General features: G+C 30.2%; 1 protein-coding gene across 6 annotated transcripts in view; it reads right to left on the bottom strand.

Moving 5' to 3' along the window:
• Positions 1–1343: 1343 nt before the first annotated feature.
• The window catches only part of LOC105849952 (CAP-Gly domain-containing linker protein 1), a 129499-nt gene continuing 110033 nt past the window's right edge, over positions 1344–20809 (bottom strand). For 4 of the 6 annotated variants that reach the window (XM_065807047.1, XM_065807048.1, XM_065807051.1 and 1 more), the window contains 3 exons: positions 11207–11373; positions 4775–4812; positions 2038–2422 (listed from right to left, as the gene is read on the bottom strand). In XM_065807047.1, coding sequence (XP_065663119.1) covers positions 2348–2422; positions 4775–4812; positions 11207–11373 — 280 coding nt within the window. In that variant the 3' untranslated portion in view covers positions 2038–2347. Of the gene's footprint in view, positions 1972–2037; positions 2423–4774; positions 4813–11206; positions 11374–20809 lie in introns of those variants that run through there. The other 2 variants (XM_065807049.1, XM_065807052.1) reach the window with 1 other exon arrangement.

Raw genomic sequence — 20809 nt, 5'->3', positions numbered from 1 at the left:
GCCTTTTTCATGACTTTTTATATTTTATTCATATTATATTATTATTTTCAGCCTTAAATTACAAAGTATATTAGGACTACAAAATTCAAAATACAAAGAACTTTGTATTCTTTATACCCAATTACAACTTTTATCTTCTCAATTACATCTTACGATTACTTATTTACAACTTTCATGTTCTAAATTACATCTTATGTTTCTTAATTACAACTTTCATCTTCTAAATTACAACTTTCAAGTTCTCAATTACTTCTTGAAAAGGTGTAGATGAGCAACGCAAAGCATTAACATTATTAGCAATGCGAAGCAATAACTTTATTAGCATTACCCAGCTATAATTTTAATAGCAATACACTGCTATAAATTTATTAGCATTACACTTATTTGTTATTGTTTTTCTTTTGATGATAATTATTTTGCTGATTCTGAACCATCGAAAATTGTCAGAAATTCATTGGTACATACGGTAGAACTGAACTATTGTTCTCTTTTATAATTTATATTTTAAAACTTCTCTTTTATCAAACAACTGAAAAAAGTATTAACTTTTATAATTATGATTGAGAAATTTCGAGCATAAAAAATTGCTGACGGACATTGAACTAGTTTCTGCACAAATGGTTACTTAGCGTATCTGACGATTTTTTTGGAGTTATCCTTTTTATTTTTACTTTTCTTGGTCTTTTATTGTTTGCAAATTAAACTTTATAGTATTGCAAATGGTAAATTCGCTTTTAACTACAAATTTGTTGTTGTTTTGAAACATTCATATTTGGTTTGCACTCTTCTGTAAACACTTATACTCATTCATTTTTAACCTAAATATTTAAAAAGTTAATTAACTTATATAACATATAATTTCATTATTTTTAAAGGACTGTTCTGGACTATTTTTTGTAATCTGAAATCAGATATGGAATGCTACCTTTTAATTTTTAATTTAGCAACCCAGTGGGCATACGACGTTTGGGGGACGTCTGGACGTCCCCCGGACGACGCGTGCCCACTGGAAAGGTGTATTTAGAAACACCAAAAAGCCTACTTCAGAGAGTAAATGTAAAAAAGAAACTATTTAATTAATGAAAATAAAATCTTCAATACAGTTTTCTATTATTTGTGACGACCCCGTCGCTAAAGAATTTACGAAATTACGTAAAATTACATAAAAAAATTACGAGAAATCTTGTCTAAGAAATTTCATAAAAAAATTTCGAATCATTCTCGTCAAGCATTTTTCGTTAGCAGAGTTTAAATTTTGCAAAATTATCTTAAATTAGTGTTTTAAGTCAATAATTAAAATATTATTACAACAAAAAACAAAAACAAACAGAAATAAAAAACAGTTTTTCTTAAATATTTATTTAAATGAAACATATAAAAGTAAAAATTTGAATAAAATAAATACAATTCTTTTTATTTTTTTATTAACAATGAAACTTTTCTTTATTTGAGAATTCCGATAAAATCGATAAAAAACTGGAACACGAGAATGTGTATGAAAAATTATAGGCAATATTTGTAAAAAAATAAAAAAATCACCGTACAAACTGAAAATATCAGATAGAATACATTGTATAGTATACTAAAATACTTTAAGGTAAGCCTGTGTGTGTGACCACGACCATGTGAACACAGTTCAAACTAATTCATACACCTGATTACAATAAAAAAAGTTCTTTAAAAAATCCTGACATAAGTCCACGCATCAAGATTACATCATAAAAATATTTTTCGCGGTTCTCTTCTTAAATTGTCGAATTGAGTTGTTCTTTTTGAGAACTTTTTATGTTCACATTTTTATATGCAATTATTTCATTCCTTTGATAATTTAAACATCATTTATGTAGTCAATGATTTTTATTTTGATGAGAAAATGCGTTTTAAGAATAAACGCATTTGTCATGCAAATTATGACGAAATGAGAAAACACTTCCAATGACACTGAATCCAATGTAAGTTTCACTAAAACGTCTGAAAAAGGTGATTGAAAAATATTGAAATTAAAAATGGAAAAAACAAACAAAGAAAAACATAAAATTTATTTTAATTTATTTATGTGTAAAATCAATATCATTTATTCATTCACTTTTTTTTATATACAATGTATATGGAATTTCTAAAAATTAAAAATGAACACATTTATGTTTATATCTATTTTTGATATTTAAAACTAAAGTTAGAGTATATATAATTTTACTATAAAACCAATTTATTGATAGAATTTAATTCTTAAATAAAATCTTTTTCTACTCTAAATTAGTTTTTGTTATTATTTTAAACCTAAGCTAAGGCGTAACAAGTCATTTCGATTCGATTTAAACATTGATGTCTGATTAAATTATGATTTTTAAAAGGATTGTTTCCAAGCAATAAGCCTCGATTTCAACCACCGTTCGCGGTTTCGTCTTAATTTACATTTAGCCTATAATTAAAATGAATATAATAATGAGTTAATTACACACATCAAAGCATGTACGATACTTTTACACACATCAAAGCATGAACGATACTTTTAACCTCTTAAGATTAAAGATTTTTTGATTCTCCTAAATACTAATAATTAATAAATTTGATTCAGAGGTGATTATCCAAGTAATAATTCTATTGCTGTTTTGCAACTACATTTGATCAACAAATGTTTAATAATCACATAAAGAGAGAACCGACAACTGCTTATAGGCCACATTTTGTTTTATTCAAATAGCTTTCGTATACAACGTCAAACACGCAAATAAAACAGACTCACTCCCAAATAAAACAAGACAAACAAACGACTCACAGTATTTAAACTATTGTAATTTTGATTGGTTTAATGAAGTCAAACACAAATCATTCATTTGTTACAACTTTTAGTTTAACGTTTAATCAAAATAAAAACCAAGCCTGAGTATGTGTCAAACTTTTTTTCTTTCTGAAAATTGAGGATAGGGGGATATATAAATAAAATTATACGAAGTTAACAATAAAAAGATAATCTTAAAGTTTTTAAGTAACTTTTCAAGTATGTTTTCAAGTAACTAAGATTTTAATTGTGAATAACTTTCAAATGAGAATTATCCGAACGCTTAAATCATTCCCACAAAAAAAGAACTTCAGAAAAATATTTAAAATTAACAAAATAAATTGTAAGCTGATGTATTTTGGGTAATATATAATTTATTTACAGATAAATAACATCATCGAAAGTACACTGGAATATAATTTATTTACAAATAAATAAAATCATCGGAAACTACACTGAAAAAAGGTTTCAGAATTTTTATTTTAAATGACCTAAAATGAAGCCATCATACCGATTACTCAGCAAACAAAGGCAACGAATCTTAATAAAAAATTCTTTTTAGTACATGGATGAAATATTATGTTATAGATTGTAATGTCACGTTGGCAAGACTTAGAATAAGGGACAGTTATTTGGATGCTTCAAAGATATTGGAAATTAACCTACTAGAAAAAATTCAAAAGAGATTGATAACAAAATACAACTTAAAAATATATTTTTATGAGAGAAACCTGGAAATGAACATACCAACAATGAGAACTCAAAATAAAAAAGAGATGACTTAATAAGAATGTTTAAGATGGCAAAAACTTGGATGAAATTTACGTGCACATCCTGCTAGAATTCCAAAGTACAAAAAAATATAAGCTATCAATACACATTTCGTCTTAAACTTCTTAAGAAAAGTAGTAAATACAGTGTCTGTATGTCAATGAAAAAACTCTTTTACAAACATATAATAGCAAATAATTAAAATTAATTATATTAAAGCATTCTATTCTTTATCAAAGAGACTTAAAGAAATTGTGGATAACTTTTGCAAGTCAAATTGAGAGATTTAAATATTTGCAAATAAATTGAAAACAAATTTGAGATTTCAATTGGATTCAGAGTTGTAAAACCAATCCGATTTAAAATTATTAATTAATTAAGAGCCAATCTCACGACACCTGCTGACTATTTATCTATAGTTTGAAATCTACACATTTAGCCTTTCAAAAAAATCTATAATATTTTGAATAAAGTCTTAACATATTGGAATTGAGTCATATGGATTCCTCACTACATGCTTAACCAACCTTTCAGAACAGCTGCCATTCTAAATCTCATGCTTTCAAGTATCATATTCTTTCAATAAAATTAATAAGCTCAATAAGTTCCAATCACATATCCAAATAAATTCAATAAAACAGAGCGCAATAAAAGTATAAGAATTATAAATAAACAAATAAATAAAATTAAGTTTTTTTCATTTTATTTGTCTTTATTTAAATTAAAGATTAAAAATGTTAACCAAGTATTATTTTAACCAAGTATTAACTTTTAAAACATTTTAATTACTCTTAAAAAATTATAATTAAATCATAAAAATTATTAATATATTAAATGTATATTTATTCAATTCTCAAGTTTTTAAGATGTTCTAAGCAGACCTATCGATATATGACAGACCACCGCAAAGAGCATTTAACCAGGAAATTTATGCCTCCTTCCTTACCAATGTCTTCTTAAGGAAGTTCATGTTTGCTTCCTTACCAATGTCTCCTTTAGGAAGTTCATGCCTCCTTTCTTATCAATGTAGCTAGAGCTGGCATCGAACCTCAGACCTCTTGGTTCTGCGCCAGAACTCTAACCACTGCGTCATAACTGCTTTAATAGAAGAATTTTAATATATAAATGCTATCATAACTGAATTAGTAAATGCATTTACTAATTCAGTTATGATAGTTAGCAGAACTGTAAATTTATTAAATATCATATTTTTGTAAGTACCTGTTCATCATCACAGTTCTCTTGAGTATGGCCAAACGCTAAAAATATAAAAGTTTAGTAATATAAAAGGTGTAATATTAAAAAACGTAAAGTTTAATTACCATACAGTTAACTATTATTGTAAATCATCTTAGAAAAGCCGTATAGGTCATAAAAATAATAATATTTTTATCTATAATTTCTATATATTATAACTGTTTTAGTTATATAGTATGGTTATTACAAGATTTGAAAATTGTTTCCACTAGGGTGCATCAATTTTATATTTTTAAATTTGAAATGTGGAAGATGGGGCTAAAGTTGGTAGGATTGGGCTGGATTGTTTTGATTGAGAAATTTTTATAAAAGGTAAATTTTTAAAAACAATAAATTAAAAAGCACTATTATTCATCTTATTGCTTTTTTAAAAAAAACAAAAAACTAATCTACTAACTAGTGCACACTACTTGTAAACATTATTTACAAAATGTTGATTCAATCTTTACATTTCATATACTTTAATGGGTTTTATCAGATAACCATGAAGTTTACTTGAAGATAAATTAGTTAGTTCTTATGGATTATTATACAACTACATATGTTCCTGGGTTTTACCAGCTGATCATAAAATTTACTTGCAGATAAATTTTATTTAGTTCTTATGGATTACTACTTAATAGTTAGTCAATAATAGTTACTCTTTATCTCTTTTTCTTTTACTGCATTCTTTTCTTTGTTATTACTAACAATAGTAATTGTAAAGCTCTTGTCTTAAATCTTAAAACAATAATACCTTTTAAAAAGAACAGTAATAAATTACTTATTCCACCTAAACATCATAAAGACAAAGTTGTTTTAAAAAAATAACTAAAAGAGAACATAAAAGAAACGCATACAGATTAAGTAAACTATTTTGTGAGTAGTGTACCAGTCAGTACCAGTTAGGGATCGTCCATAAAGTGCCTACGCTCTGAGAAGAAGAGAGGGTCTGCAAATAGCGTATACAAGAGGGGGGCAGTGGGTCAATTATAAAAGTAAGGAGACACTAAATAAAAAAAAATATGTTAAAGTGTTGAGTAGGTAGGTTAAAAGCAAGGGTACTTTTAGGGCGGTTGAGTGTACTCAAAAAAACATATAGAAAAATTAAAGGAAAGGGGGTGATGGGGAAGGGGGGGGGGGGTAAGATCGAAATTAAAAGCTTACATACTATATGGACGACCCCTTATGTATGTCAGTAGTACTTATACAAAGACTTGGTTTGACTAATATCAAAGACTAAAAGGAGTGTCAACCCATTTATAAAGTTGTTTTGAGATGAGCAGCAAAAAAAATTTCAAGAAAATCTGACCACAAAAAGGATTGAATAAATAAATTATCAACGACTTAAATTTTAAGGTAAAAACTTTATTAAATTCTTATTGGATACGTTAATTATTTAATCTAATATGTTCTTACAATTTTATTTATTGAAAGTTTCAACCTGCATAATATTTATATTAGAAATTATTTCTTTGTTTTCTATTTTTCTATTTAGGTTAAAATTGAAATATTTACTGTATTAGACAGCCTATATTTATTACTTAAAATTTAGGTAACATTTTAGATGAGACTATTCTCAGAGGCAGGTAACAGTTTTGATCAAAAAAGAGCTAGTTTGTTACCCAAAACTGGATAGCAACTCGTTTTGCACCACACTATTCCTAAACTTCTTGAAATCCTTACATAATTGATTACTGCAAACAAAATTACATTGTGTTTGTTAAAAGTTTTGTATTTTTTACCTAGGTTTACCAATTGTTCTTCATTGCTCTGTAAGACAATGGTTTTTTTACATAGTCCTTGTCAAACTATTTTTTAAAAAAAAGTAAAAATTAAATTCCAGCATTCCAGTCTAAAAATACTGTAAATCCAGCCGGAACCGGAATGACTTAAAAGTCAAAAATTTTAGCCAGAATTCCATTACATCCCTAATATATATATATATATATATATATATATATATATATATATATATATATATATATATATATATATTTATATATACAGTATCGGACAAAACGAGTGCAACCAAATAATGATAATTTAGTTTCTTTATATAAAAGTGCTGCATTTTTTCAATTTAGAGAAATAACTATGTAACTGTTTAGAGACAAAGTTCTTCAAGTTTTGTTCATCACAAAGTTCATTATTTGTACACGAAAATTAATAAATTAATCAAAAGTATTAAAAAAAGTTGATTTCCTTCTGAACAAAACAAGTGCAACTTGACAAAATGTTGACCAAGCTGTATTTCGCTATCAATATTTTGTGGCGAATCCTTTGTTGTCGATCACAGCCTTGCATCTTCAAGGCATAGATTCAATCAGGTGATCAATGAAACTTTGTGGAATCGCTGCCCAGGCCTTTTGGATTTGTTCAAACAGTTGATCCTTATTACGAACACCTTCAGGATTAATTCTGCGGTTGAGGATCTCCCACAGGTTCTTGATAGGGTTGAGATCCGGAGATTGAGGCGGCCAATCCATCACTGATAGGTGGTTGTCTTGAAACCACTGCTTAACTACTTTTGCAGTGTGTTTCGGATCGTTGTCTTGCTGAAAAACCTATTTTTTTGGCATATTCCATTCAGCATGAGGTAACATAACATCTTTCAGGATAGTTTTATACATGAAACGCTCCATTATTCCGTCGTTTCGATGTATTGGACCTAGACCGTTAGCAGAAAAACACCCCCAGACCATTACATTGCCTCCACCATACTTCACGGTCTTATGGCAGTAACGTAAATCGAGACATTTTCCGGCCAGTTGACGTGCACGGCAAATGCCATCGCTCCCAATGATGTTGAACTTCGATTCATCACTGAACAGGACAGTTCCCCATTTCTGCACATTCCAGTCAATATGAGATGTAGCAATATATGATATCCAGGGATCCTTCTTGATGGATGTGACGATCATAGAATCCTCTTTAGAAGTGGTGGAATGCGTGATTATTTATTTTTATTATTTTTATGACTTAAAGTCATAAAAATAATAAAAATAAATAATCACGCTTCTCAAGGCTTACCGTGTTACATTTACCTTGTGATGATACAATAATGCTCTGTGGAACACAATGTCTTGGTTGGATGTGGACTGTATTGACGTAATGAAACACTTGTTGTATTTCACTTCTTGTATTGATGTTCTTCGATAAAACACTTTGATAAAACTCACTTTGATAAACTGTCTTGATAATACTGACTGATTGACTTCCATATAATGACTGAATTATATGTCGATTTACATGTCTCTTATATAGTAAAATGAACTTGTGTGAACCTGTTTTGGAAGATTCTAGATGCTTCTTTTTGATGCTTCTGGAAGCTTCTGGATGCGTCTGGATGCCTCTGAATGTTTCTGGATACTTCTGGATGCTACTGGATGCTTCCAGATGCTTCTTCTGGAAACTTCTAGAAGCTTCTGCATGCTTCTGGAAACTTTTGGATACTTCCTTTAATTATTAAAAAACTTCTGTGACATTGACACGGACCAGACTTAAAAAAATGAAACAAACCAAAAAAGTTGCACTTGTTTTGTCCGCTGCAAAAATGGCACTTGTCAACGAAATTCTGCCTGTGTGCTGTCACCTGTCAGCTGATTGCTCATGTCATGGCATGCTATGACTCCAGACTCCTGAACTGTTTGCTGTGGTAGTATAGTTTGTTTTGTTTTTAAGACATGTAAAATTAGGAACACTTTTTAGCATTGTTCGATGTTGGTTGCAAATGTTTTGTCCGATACTGTGTGTGTGTGTATATATATATATATATATATATATATATATATATATATATATATATATATATATATATATATATATATATATATATATATATATATATATATATATATATATATATATATACACAGTGGGTTGCATAAATAGAGTCAGTTGATTTTTTAAATGATTTTTTTATGTTTTTCTTAAATTTAAAGCCTGATCCTCCTCCGCCTTGTATCCTTGGTACACAAAAACGCTCTTTGAACTTTTCACTAGCCACCCTCTTGATGATTAATCTTGATTTGTGATTCATCACCTCAAAATTGGATTCGTCCCTGAAAATGACTTTGGCCCAGTTTTCTATAGACTAGTGAAGGGTTTCTCTACACCACTTTAATCTTTTAAGGCGATCTGAGACACGCTAAAGTGGTTTTCGAGCTGCAACATAGCAATCTAAGCCTTTCTTATTTAGGCATCTTCGTACGGTCCATTTACTAACACTAATGTTACCAGGCGTATTTGTGAACCCTTCAGCAAGTTCGCGGTAAGAAATTTTAGGGTCTTATCTAACCTTTCGGTAACTTTTGAGATAACTTTGGTCTCATGAAGTTAGCTTTAAAGGCCTACCAAGCCTTGGTAAATCTTTGACACCATTATGTAGCTCGTAGTTTTTCAGCATTGTCTGTACACATTTAAGCGAAACATTGTACATTCAAGCTATTTCTCATTGGCTTTTTGTTGTATCTTTTAGCAGACCTACAATTTACCATTGTACCTTGTCTGAAACAGCTTTTCTGTCCATTTTTGTCTTTTTACTTTACCAAATAATTACCATGCAAATAACTCAAGATATAAAAATGATAATTTTATTTTATTTTTGCAAGAAGCTTTATATAGTTCAAAAAAAATCAACCACCAAATTTTAGATCCCTCAGATATATTTTTGCTACATTAGAAATACAGGTATGTTTTAATTAAATTAATAATTACTCAAGACTGGTTAACATAACAAGTTCCCATTATATACCATTCGATAGAGAATCAATTTATTAAGACATTTAATACACTTTTAATCGTATTAATTAGTTGGTTTCAAAGATAATTGTGAAAAAAACAAAAATTTCACACAAACAAAGTAGTGACTATTTTATGCAACCCACTATGTGTGTGTGTGTGTGTGTATATATATATATATATATATATATATATATATATATATATATATATATATATATATATAAATATATATAGTATGCATAATGAAGTTCGTTATGCATAATAACTACATTTTCTATGTCACGAATAAATGAATTAAGTTGTCGAGAACATTATTTTGTTTTTTAATGTGAAAAAAAGCGTTTTCATAAACAAGCTAGATCATTCATTCAAAAGATAAAAAAAACTTTGTTTTTCAATTGACGATTTTCTAGTTTAGATTCTCTAAATTCTCAAGTTTAGATTTTTTATTACGTTTATTATTTTGTTAATTTTTAAAGCATTTTTACTGCTGTTATCTGAAGTTAGAAAATCTTTGGATAATAATAAATAATATACTTAAAATTTAGTTCTTATCATTTTTTTATTAAGGGAATTAAAAATGATGTTGCTAAACTAAATTGGCTGGTAAAGTACACTAGAAATAACAACAACAAAAAAATCAAAAATGAAAATTGCTATAAAATGCATCATTTATGTTATATTTGCGTAAAACATGAAAAAGAATAATTGAAGACCTTGGTGCAAAAACAATGTAGCTCTATTTTTAAAAATTGTCCAGGAAAATTAATAAAAAACAGATTAACTTTAAATACAGGGAATAAACATCATTCAGTCAGATCCTTAGTTGAATGGCATAAGGTCTAACTTAAATTATTTTTGCATTAACTGTTATAGCATCTTATAATTATTAATATTCTGTGAAAACCTGAAAATCAACCCAATGTGGAGTTACATTGTTTTCAACTATTTATACATTAATTTTTATAATTTTTTAAAAGTTTATGTACAAATTTACAAATACAAAAAAATGAAAACTGAACACTAAGAAATTATTGCATGAATTTGAAACTTTTTTGATGAATGTAAACTTTGATAATGGTAGATAAAATATTTTAAAAACTTGTTGCTCCCACATTAAGGGCTGGGTGGGCCCAAAAATCAGGGGTGTTTTGTTCCCAAGCTTCAACCAATGCTATACTTTGCAAAACATTTTCATTTGATATTAGCATGAATTCGACATAAGGCATTTGGCAATGCCGACCCTAATTCAGAGGGCTATATATATATATATACATATATAAATATAAATATATATATGTATATATATATATATGTATATATATATATATATATATATATATATATATATATATATATATATATATATATATATATATATATATATATATATATATATATGAGAGGTGTAGACTGGATTTTTAGATGTTTGAGTTTTGACACTTACAGGGATTGCACAAACTCCAAACTTTTATACATCCATGCTTAAACTTTTTAATTTCTATAATTAATCTTGGAAATAATTAAGAATAATAAATAATAATAAAACAATTAAACAATCTTCTTGAGTAACAACTCAAGAACAGCAAATTTTTTCAAAAAATAGTCTATCAATAAAAACTGATCATAAAATTTTTTTTTTTAACAAAAACATTAGAATAAAAAACTTACATTCACATATTAAACAATATGGTCTTTCATCAGTTCTAGATCCACGATGTTGCACTCCACCATAGTTTTCATTAGTTTGTGTTGGACAATCTTCAGTATCATGGATATCAAATACATCGCAAATGTCACAAAATGGTCGCATTCGCAAATTTGGTTTAATTGGACTTCTATAAAAATGTGTGTGTGTGTATATATATATATATATATATATATATATATATATTTATATATATATGTGTATATATATCTATACATGTGTGTATATATATATATATATATATATATATATATATATATATATATATATATATATATATATATATATATATATATATATATATATATATATATATATATATATATATATATATATATATATATATATACTTACATGTACGTATATATAAATGTATATATATATACATGTATATATATACATATATATATATATATATATATATATATATGTATATATATATATATATGTACATGTATATATAAATATATATATATATATATATATATATATATATATATATATACATAAATATATATATATGTATATATATACATGCACGTATATATATATATATATATATATAAATATATATATGTATATATATATGTATGTATATATATGTATATATATATGTATGTATATATATGTATATATATATATGTATATATGTATATATATAAATATATATATATATATATATATATATATGTATGTATATATATATATATATATATAAAATATATATATATATATATATATATATATATATATATATATATATATTGTCAGATCATGTTAACCTGCTACTGGTAACATGTAACCCAGTACAATCTGCTTCATGTCCTGCTGCCTTGTAGGATACGCCTTTTTAGGCAAAGGCTAGGAGATGCCAACTCCGATTTAAAACACCCCCTGCCTTGGGGCTCTTGGTTGAGTAAAGGCTAGAGATGGTGTCTCGATAAAAATACTCATCTTGGGCAGATGTTAAATGCACCCAGCTACTGTCTTGTAGAAGGCCTCCTAGGCAAAGACTTAAGGGGTAAACAGATTCTATCTGTTGACCAGCCTTGCACCCCTTCTTCATCTATTAGGCTGGCGCAGATGTATTTTTAATACATTGTTTCCAGTTTAGGATGTTGAATGCTGGATCTTCTTGACTCAATGCATGGGTTTGCTTGTGTCACTGTTTTTATGACTAGGCAACTCATTCTATTATCTCCTTATGAGGGTACAGCTCTAAAACTCAGTTTTATGGTTCTGAGGCCGGCTGGTAGTCAGGTTTCCCGAACTCTGTGGTAGCTCTCAGAGAGGCTGATTCCATCAACAGCTGAAAAATATCAAAGTATTAACAGTGCCATGTTGCGCATGGATGGTGTCCCTGTTTGTACTTTTGGTGTGCATTGCGGAGGCCACATTTGGAGCCCTTTGTTACGGCTTAGGGTTTATTAGTAGTAATGAGGCAATTGCTTGGGCTATTAAACGGTGTTCTGAGTACTATCTATGCTTTGAGTCAAGTTCTTCAATCTAATTTAAAAATGAATAAAGTACCAAAAACTATAAAACACAAAAAACCATCATCATCACCAAGTTCTCTAAACCTATCATTCACTAATATTCGCGGTCTTCGAAGTAACTTTTCTTCTGTTGAGTCTTATCTCTTGCAAAGTTCACCAGACCTACTTGCTCTTTGTGAGACTAATTTGAGTTCGGCTGTCTCATCTTGTGATCTTAGTGTTGATGGTTATCTTCCTCTGATTCGTAAAGACTCCAATAGTCACATGCTTGGCCTGGGCATTTACATTCGTAAGAATTCACCTGTTTGTCGTGAAACTAGGTTTGAATCCACAGACTATTCTTTCATGTGCTTTCGTTTAGCACCACTTCACTCTATTGCCTTTCTCTTTGTTCTATATCGATCTCCTTCATCTCAAGACTGTACACTTTTTGATGTTATTTCTGATCATATTGACCAAGCCCTCTCTCTTTATCCATCAGCTAATATAGTTGTTGTCGGTGACTTTAATGCTCACCACTCTGAATGGCTTGGCTCTAGTGTCAGTGACTCTGCAGGCATTAAAGCCCACAACTTTTGCCTTTCTTAATCCCTAACTCAAATAGTCAACTTTCCAACTCGCTTTCCTGACAACCCGAATCATTTACCTTCTCTACTGGACTTATGTCTTGTTTCTGATCCTAGTCAGTGCTCAGTTTCTCCACATTCACCCTTAGGTGCTTCTGATCACAGTTTGATCTCTTTAAAACTAATATCTCATTCTTCTTCATCACCTGAATACCCCTACTATCGAACCTCTTACAACTACAGTAAAGCTGACTGGGATTCTTTCCGTGATTTTCTTCGTGATGGCCCTTGGGTAGAAATCTTTCAACTTCCTGTCGACAAATGTGCTTCTTATATAACTTCGTGGATTCAGGCTGGCATGAAATCTTTTATTCCCTCTCGACGATTCCAGGTCAAGCCTCACTCTCCTCCATGGTTTTCCTCACACTGTGCTGCTGCGATTGCCAATCGAAACCGTTACTTCCATATTTATCAGCAAAACAATTCTCCAGAAAACAGACGTCTGTTCATTACTGCTAGAAACAACTGTAAAAAGGTTTTGTCTAACGCCAAAACCCGCTATTCTCAGGTCATGAAATCTCGTATCTCATCTCAAAAATTAGGCTCTCGTGACTTCTGGAGAATCTTTAATAATATCAATAATAAGGGCAAATCTATAATTTCACCTCTCTTGTATGGTTCAGACTTTGTCACCTCACCTAAAGACAAAGCCGAACTGTTTGTTAAAAACTTTTCATCAATATCATCTCTTGATTCCACTAATTGCGTTCTACCTGATATTGCCAACAAACAGGTTGATTCATTGCTTGACATTCATATCACTTCAGCATCTGTATCTAAAGTGATTTCCTGTCTAGACTCTTCTACAGCTTGTGGCCCAGACAACATACCTGTTATTGTCTTGCAGAAGTGTTCTCCAGAGCTGTCATCTATACTCTCAAAACTATTCAACAAGTGCTTATCAGAGTCTTGTTTTCCAGCCTGCTGGACAGCCGCATCTGTTATCCCTATCTTCAAAAATTCTGGGGAGCGATCTGATTCGTCTAACTACCGTCCCATAAGTCTTCTTCCTATCATAAGCAAGGTTTTTGAATCTTTAATTAACAAACACTTAATTTCTCATCTTGAATCTAATAACTTACTTTCTGACCATCAATATGGATTTCGATCTTCTCGTTCTACAGCTGATTTGCTAACAGTAATAACTTACAGGTTTTATCGTGCGTTAGATGAAGGTGGAGAGGTTAAGGCCATCGCTCTTGACATTTCAAAAGCGTTTGATAAAGTTTGGCATGCTGGTCTTCTCCATAAGCTTTCTTCTTATGGTGTATCCGGCAACATCTTTAAGATCATTGAAACCTTCCTTTCCAATCGTAGCATAAAAGTTGTCCTCGATGGACAATACTCTTCTTCTTATTCTGTAACTTCAGGGGTTCCTCAAGGTTCTATCCTTGGCCCTATACTCTTTTTAATTTACATTAACGATCTTCCAGATATTCTCACATCTAAGTTGGCATTGTTTGCTGATGATACTACCATTTATTCTTGTCGTGATAAGAAACCAACACCCTCTGATTGCCTGGAGGGGGCATTTGAGCTTGAAAAGGATCTCACTTATGCTACAGCATGGGGCTCACAGTGGCTGGTGAACTTTAATTCAGATAAAACCCAATTTTTTTCAGCCAATCGTTATCGCAATAATTTAGATCTTCCTATATTTATGAATGGTGATGTACTCGATGAGTCACCTACTCTTCATCTTCTAGGATTAACTCTTACTTCCAATCTTTCTTGGAAACCATATATCAAATCGGTTGCAAAATTAGCATCTGCTAAGGTTGCATCTCTTTATCGAGCTCGCCACTTTCTTACTCTGGATTCTATTCTCTACCTCTATAAATCTCAAATCCGGCCTTGTATGGAATACTGTTGCCATATCTGGGGCGGATCTTCTAATGATGCCCTTTCTCTTTTAGACAAGGTGCAAAAACGCATTGTAAACATAGTTGGACCTGCTCTTGCAGCCAACCTTCAACCATTATCACATCGTCGTAATGTTGCTTCTCTTTCTCTTTTCTACAAATACTATAATGGGCACTGCTCGAAAGAGCTAGCGTCTCTTGTGCCATCTACTAAAATTCATTCTCGTGTTACTCGTCATTCAATTAAGTGTCATCCTTTTTCTGTGACTGTTCCTAAGTGCTCCAAAAACGCTTATTCGTCTAGTTTTTTTCCTCGAACATCAGCTCTTTGGAATTCGCTTCCTTCATCTTGCTTTCCTGATTCATATAATTTGCAATCTTTTAAATCGTCCGTCAATCGTTATCTTGCTCTACAATCTTCATCTTTTCTCTTACAGTAACTTCCAACTTTAATTAGTGGCTGCTTGCAGCCTTGTTGGAAGCGAAGATGTTTAAAAAAAAAAAAATAAAAAAATAAAAAAAAATATATATATATATATATATATATAAGGGCACTTGCACTTTTATGTTCCTTTTGCTTCGTAAATAAACCACAAAAAATTTGGAGAATATTGGACAATATTTAGAACTGCTTCATCGACCTCGAAATATCAATATTTTTAGTAATTTTTAAGAATATTCCAAAAATTAAAAATTTTTTTATTATCATAAAAAACATGCAACACATTTTATATCTTTACAGTAAATTAAAAGGAAGTCTTATTTTAATACTTTTCCATTGTTCAGTTTTCACTGTTTGTCCCATGTTTTCAGTTAATTGCTCAGTTACAACCAACCCTCGGAATTAGGAAAAATGAGGTCGGCAATAATTTGCCGACCTCAATCTCTTAGAGGTCGGCATCAGGTCGGCAAAAATTATTTGATACAAAGGTCTTACCATAAAACATAAAAACGAAGTTGGCAAATTTTTGCCGACCTCAAACACTTTCAGGTTGGCAGTTAGGTCGGCATTACCGAATGCCGACCCTAATTCCGAGGGTTGGTTACAACCAACATCTGAAAGTAACGTTGATTTCTTTGGATTGGGAAATCTTTGCCAGGATCTTCCTTTCCATCATTTGAAACAAATATTGTTTTTGCTCTTGTTGTTTTGTTATTGAATAATTAAATGCAGAGGCTAGAGCAATTCCTCTTTCTGCACTATCATTGACAACTTTTAGTGCCTTAACCGTTTTCTTTGTGGCCTTATAATTTAGAATATCTGACCACTTCTCAACATCCTCAGGACATGTCTAACTGTAAGGCATCAAAAAAGAAACGTGAAGATGGTCCAATGAAATACTCCAGAGGTTTTGCACGCAGATCTTCAGTTCCAGTGCATCAGATTGATCAACAATTGAGTTCTTATTTGTCTGCAATCTGATCTTGCAATTTAGCTACCATAAGTTTTTTTGTCATTTTTTGTTCGGCACATAAAATCATAAAATAGATCAAGCGGTGCTAGTCCTTCTCCAAGATACCATAAGTTTTGATAACATTTGAAACTTACCATCAAATGGTGACCCATTGCTTTCAACGCAGTTGTTGAGATAACTTTCGATGTTGAACAGAACTTTGTTAATGCTTTTATGAGATTTAAATTGTTGAATGGAGCATCGCATGAGTATGCGCAGGTTACCCATGCTTTTACATAGATAAGAGCAACAAACAAACTAAACTCCAAGCACTCTGAACTTTCATGCTTGGTGAGCTTAAATTGAGTTTGAAATAAGAAAATCTTTAAACATAATTTATTTTAGACATCCACCTAGCAAGGTGAAAAGCACCAGTAACTCGGAACCGTATGCCTTGAGGTGGAATATCTCCAAGAAAGATCAAAGTAAGTTCCAAAAGTTCACGATAATCTTCTCTGGGTAAATTTCCTGCCTTTCCATTCAACAATCCTAAAATAAAATCAACTTTCTCTCTCTTCAATTCTTTAAGTTCTTCATTTAAACAATGATCGGTGCAAGCTGTATATGTTTCTTATGCCTATGTTTGGCCAATATTCCTGAAATCAACAAAACAACAACACATTTGGACCAGAGGATGGACCAAAAACTGCCTTGAAGACATCGCCACACAGAACTTCATGCTCATGATGATGACATGCCAACCAGAGCAGATTTTTTCAATTTTTTTTCTAAAATCGTGCATGCACCATTTAGTCGACTTGTGTTTGATGCTGTAGTGTCGAAAGAAATTGCAACTATTTGATTTTGCAATTTCCAATCAGAAATAGCAACCATTGTTGCATTTGCAATAAGCTCACCAGTCCCTTGTGCCACTTTAGGAATTGCGAAAAGGTTTTCTGTTCCTAATCCTGAAACTAGAATTGCCTGACAATCAACTTCTTTGGGCTCACCTGAAATTGATGGCAAAAGTTTTCCATAAATATGAATAAGCAAAGGTCCCTCCAAACTAAAGGCTACCTTAATGTTAGCATAATGTTGAAAACGATGCTACATTAAGCTTCTTCTAATGCTACTACAAGATATTGGGAGTTTTGATATATTATTGTCACCATATGTTTGGATGGCTGCTGTTAAATATATGCTGCTTTTCTGTCACTTATATTTGTAAGATTAAGCGCAGGTGCAAGTGCTGAAGGAATAACATCTAAAACAGATACCTTTGCACATTTAGAAGTTGATGGAGATTTCTCCTGACAATGTTCCTCAACAAATTGTTATGTTGTTGAACCATATAGTCTTCATTGCTAGATATAGATGCTTCGCTTGAACAACCTGATGATGACAATAATTCTTTTTCTATTTCCAGACATTCTTTGGATTTTCGCTTTCTCTCCTCTTCTTTGATACCATGTTGAACTTCGTTTTGCATTCTTGATTATTTATTTTCTTCTTTATTTGCCAAAGTTCTGCCTACACCTCCCATGGCATATTTTCTTTCTGAACATTGGTCTGCAAGAAATATTTGATCTTCTTCTATTTATATCAGCTTCAATGCATTGTGGTAGGCAATATCAGAGACAATTTAATGAGTTTAAAAAATCTTCCCCTTTTACCTGCTGTGCTGGCTCACCACAACTCTTGTTCTCCAAAATATTTCTGTATCTTTCCAATAAAGCTTTAGTTTTACGAACAATACTTCTATTCAGCAGTAGGAATTCTAGCTTTGGACCAGGTCTCACACAACTGTTGGACTACAGTTTTTAAGGTATCTTTTAGAGTTCTTTTTAAGGTATCTTTTAGACTGTTCTTTTTATGATGGAAAAAATATATTCTTAAAACTTCCGAACTTGTGGGCAAAACTCTGCCACTAAAATATGGTTCTGGTTCCCCAATCAAATAAATGAAAGTTTTTAATCTTGTTTCAGCCATTATTTCTGTCTGCCAACCACCACTTGGTTTACATTAGCTCTATAATCTAATTTTTGGTAACTATATGTAAGTAAATAAAAAATGTTTTGCATTATTTCATTTATTTTAAATTTGTTTTAAAATTGCTGTCTGCAGTCAAGATTCCACCATTTTGTTTGTTTTGTTTTTATTTGTGATCTATGATCTTTGGTAACTAATAAGTAAGTAAATAAATACTAAATACAAATTCTTTGCAGGTAATAACAGTAATTACTGATTAGCTCTTGGAAATAGGTACAAAAGTAAATATTTTAAAAATCAAGCCAAAAAATTGTCTGCAAACTTTAGGTTCCAAATATTTTCTGATTTCAATAATATTTCATAGTTTTGTTTTATAGGTCAAAAAGAACATAAATATTAAAAGTGCCTCTGGAATTGGTTAACTTTAATATATATATATATATATATATATATATATATATATATTATATATATATATATATATATATATATATATATATATATATATATATATATATATATATCAATAAGATCATATTATAATTGTAGTAAGTATAGAAAATAGTTTAGCAATTTATATATAACATTTTTATTAGATATAAAGTAGAAAGGATCACTCCTTTTAATTTTTTAAATCATTTACATTTTGTTTGTTTTAGTTTTTCTTTTATCTTTATTTTTTTTTAGCAGTTTTGTTTTTATTGAGCTTATATTTTAGAAGAAAAATAGGAGTATGGCCTAAATATTTTTTATCCACTTTTTTTGCAACAAAAAAGTTATACTAATTCTATTTCGATAAAACTGGTTACTGTGTGGTACTGTGGTTACTGGTTACTACTTTATTAACTATTTTATCTTTGTATAAATATATAAAAATAAATATATATAACATAAATCTATGTTGTGTAAAGATATTTATATTCTGTTTACTTTAAATCTTTTTAAATTTTCTCATGCATTTTTAAAAGTTTTGTTTGCACAATTCAAGTTATATACATTTATTGTTAGCATATATGCTTTTTTGATAAGTATGTGCATGTGGTAATACGTGCTTTATAACTGTTTTATGAATATGTTTTTATAATAGTATAAAATATTTTTTTATTATTATTTGTATATGTGGTAATATGTACTATATAATTGTTTTATAAATATGTTTAAATATGTTTATATAAGGTTAAATATATATATATTGTGTTTATAGATGGTACATAGTTTACATTATGTAGTTTCCATTTTTTCAAAGTGCTGTGACTTGGCAAACATGTAGAGGAAGAACTTTCAACCTTGCCAGCCAAGCAATGTACTTAGCAGAGGTGTGACTTGGCACTGTTTAGTGTCAAACTGTTTTACTGCTTTAGTTCTAGGTGTTTTCTAGCCTTTATTAGTATTTATTCTGGAAATACATAATTAAGTCTTTGAACTCAAACAAGGAGAGTGTAGTTAGGCAAGTTGAAAATAATTGTCATAGAAATGCAAGAAATAGACTTGGGCAAAATGAAATTAATAAAACGCTACATATGCTGCTAGACACGAAAGAATGCATTGTATAGCAAGAAGTAACATCATTCCAGATTATAATTTATTAAAATATATTTGAAATTATAATGCCTGGTTTTCTTTTGTTTGATTTACATCTAATGTAGTTCAACTCATGAATCATGGGCCACCATGTTTTAGAATATATGGTCAAGTTTTTCATTGTATAGATTATCTTAGGCCAGATCAAGATGTTCCGCCAACATATACATCTATAATCCATTTAAGTAAATAAAGTAAATTTAGAATGCAACATCCTGGTGATGATCTTTGCTTAAATGATTTAATGTTTCGATTGCAAACTATTATTAGTGAAGAGAACCCATTTGAAATTTTAAAAACATGGCTGAAGTGGAAGATAAAAAAATTCATCAGGCAGCTTTTTTTTTTTTTTTTTTTTTTTTGTTAATTCACCTCCCCAAGGCCCAGAAGGCCACTACAGATGAGGAGGCTACTTAATTGTGGTTATAACCCTCTCTCAACTCTATAACTCCGAAACACAAAACTTGACAAACAAAGCCGCTGCGCGGAAAAACAAGCTATAGAAGGTTGCTCAGTCTCAGTTCTAAAAATGTATTTACTTGAAGGGCAAGATAATGCCGCTATAACCTCCCTTGACATAATGAAGTTGAATTTGTTGGTTTTGTATTTGTTGGTGAA

Source organism: Hydra vulgaris, chromosome 10 (genome assembly GCF_038396675.1).
Source record: "Hydra vulgaris chromosome 10, alternate assembly HydraT2T_AEP".
Classification (NCBI taxonomy): domain Eukaryota; kingdom Metazoa; phylum Cnidaria; class Hydrozoa; order Anthoathecata; family Hydridae; genus Hydra; species Hydra vulgaris.
The sequence above is the reverse complement of the archived record's forward strand: the minus strand, read 5'-3'. Positions and strand labels throughout refer to the sequence as shown.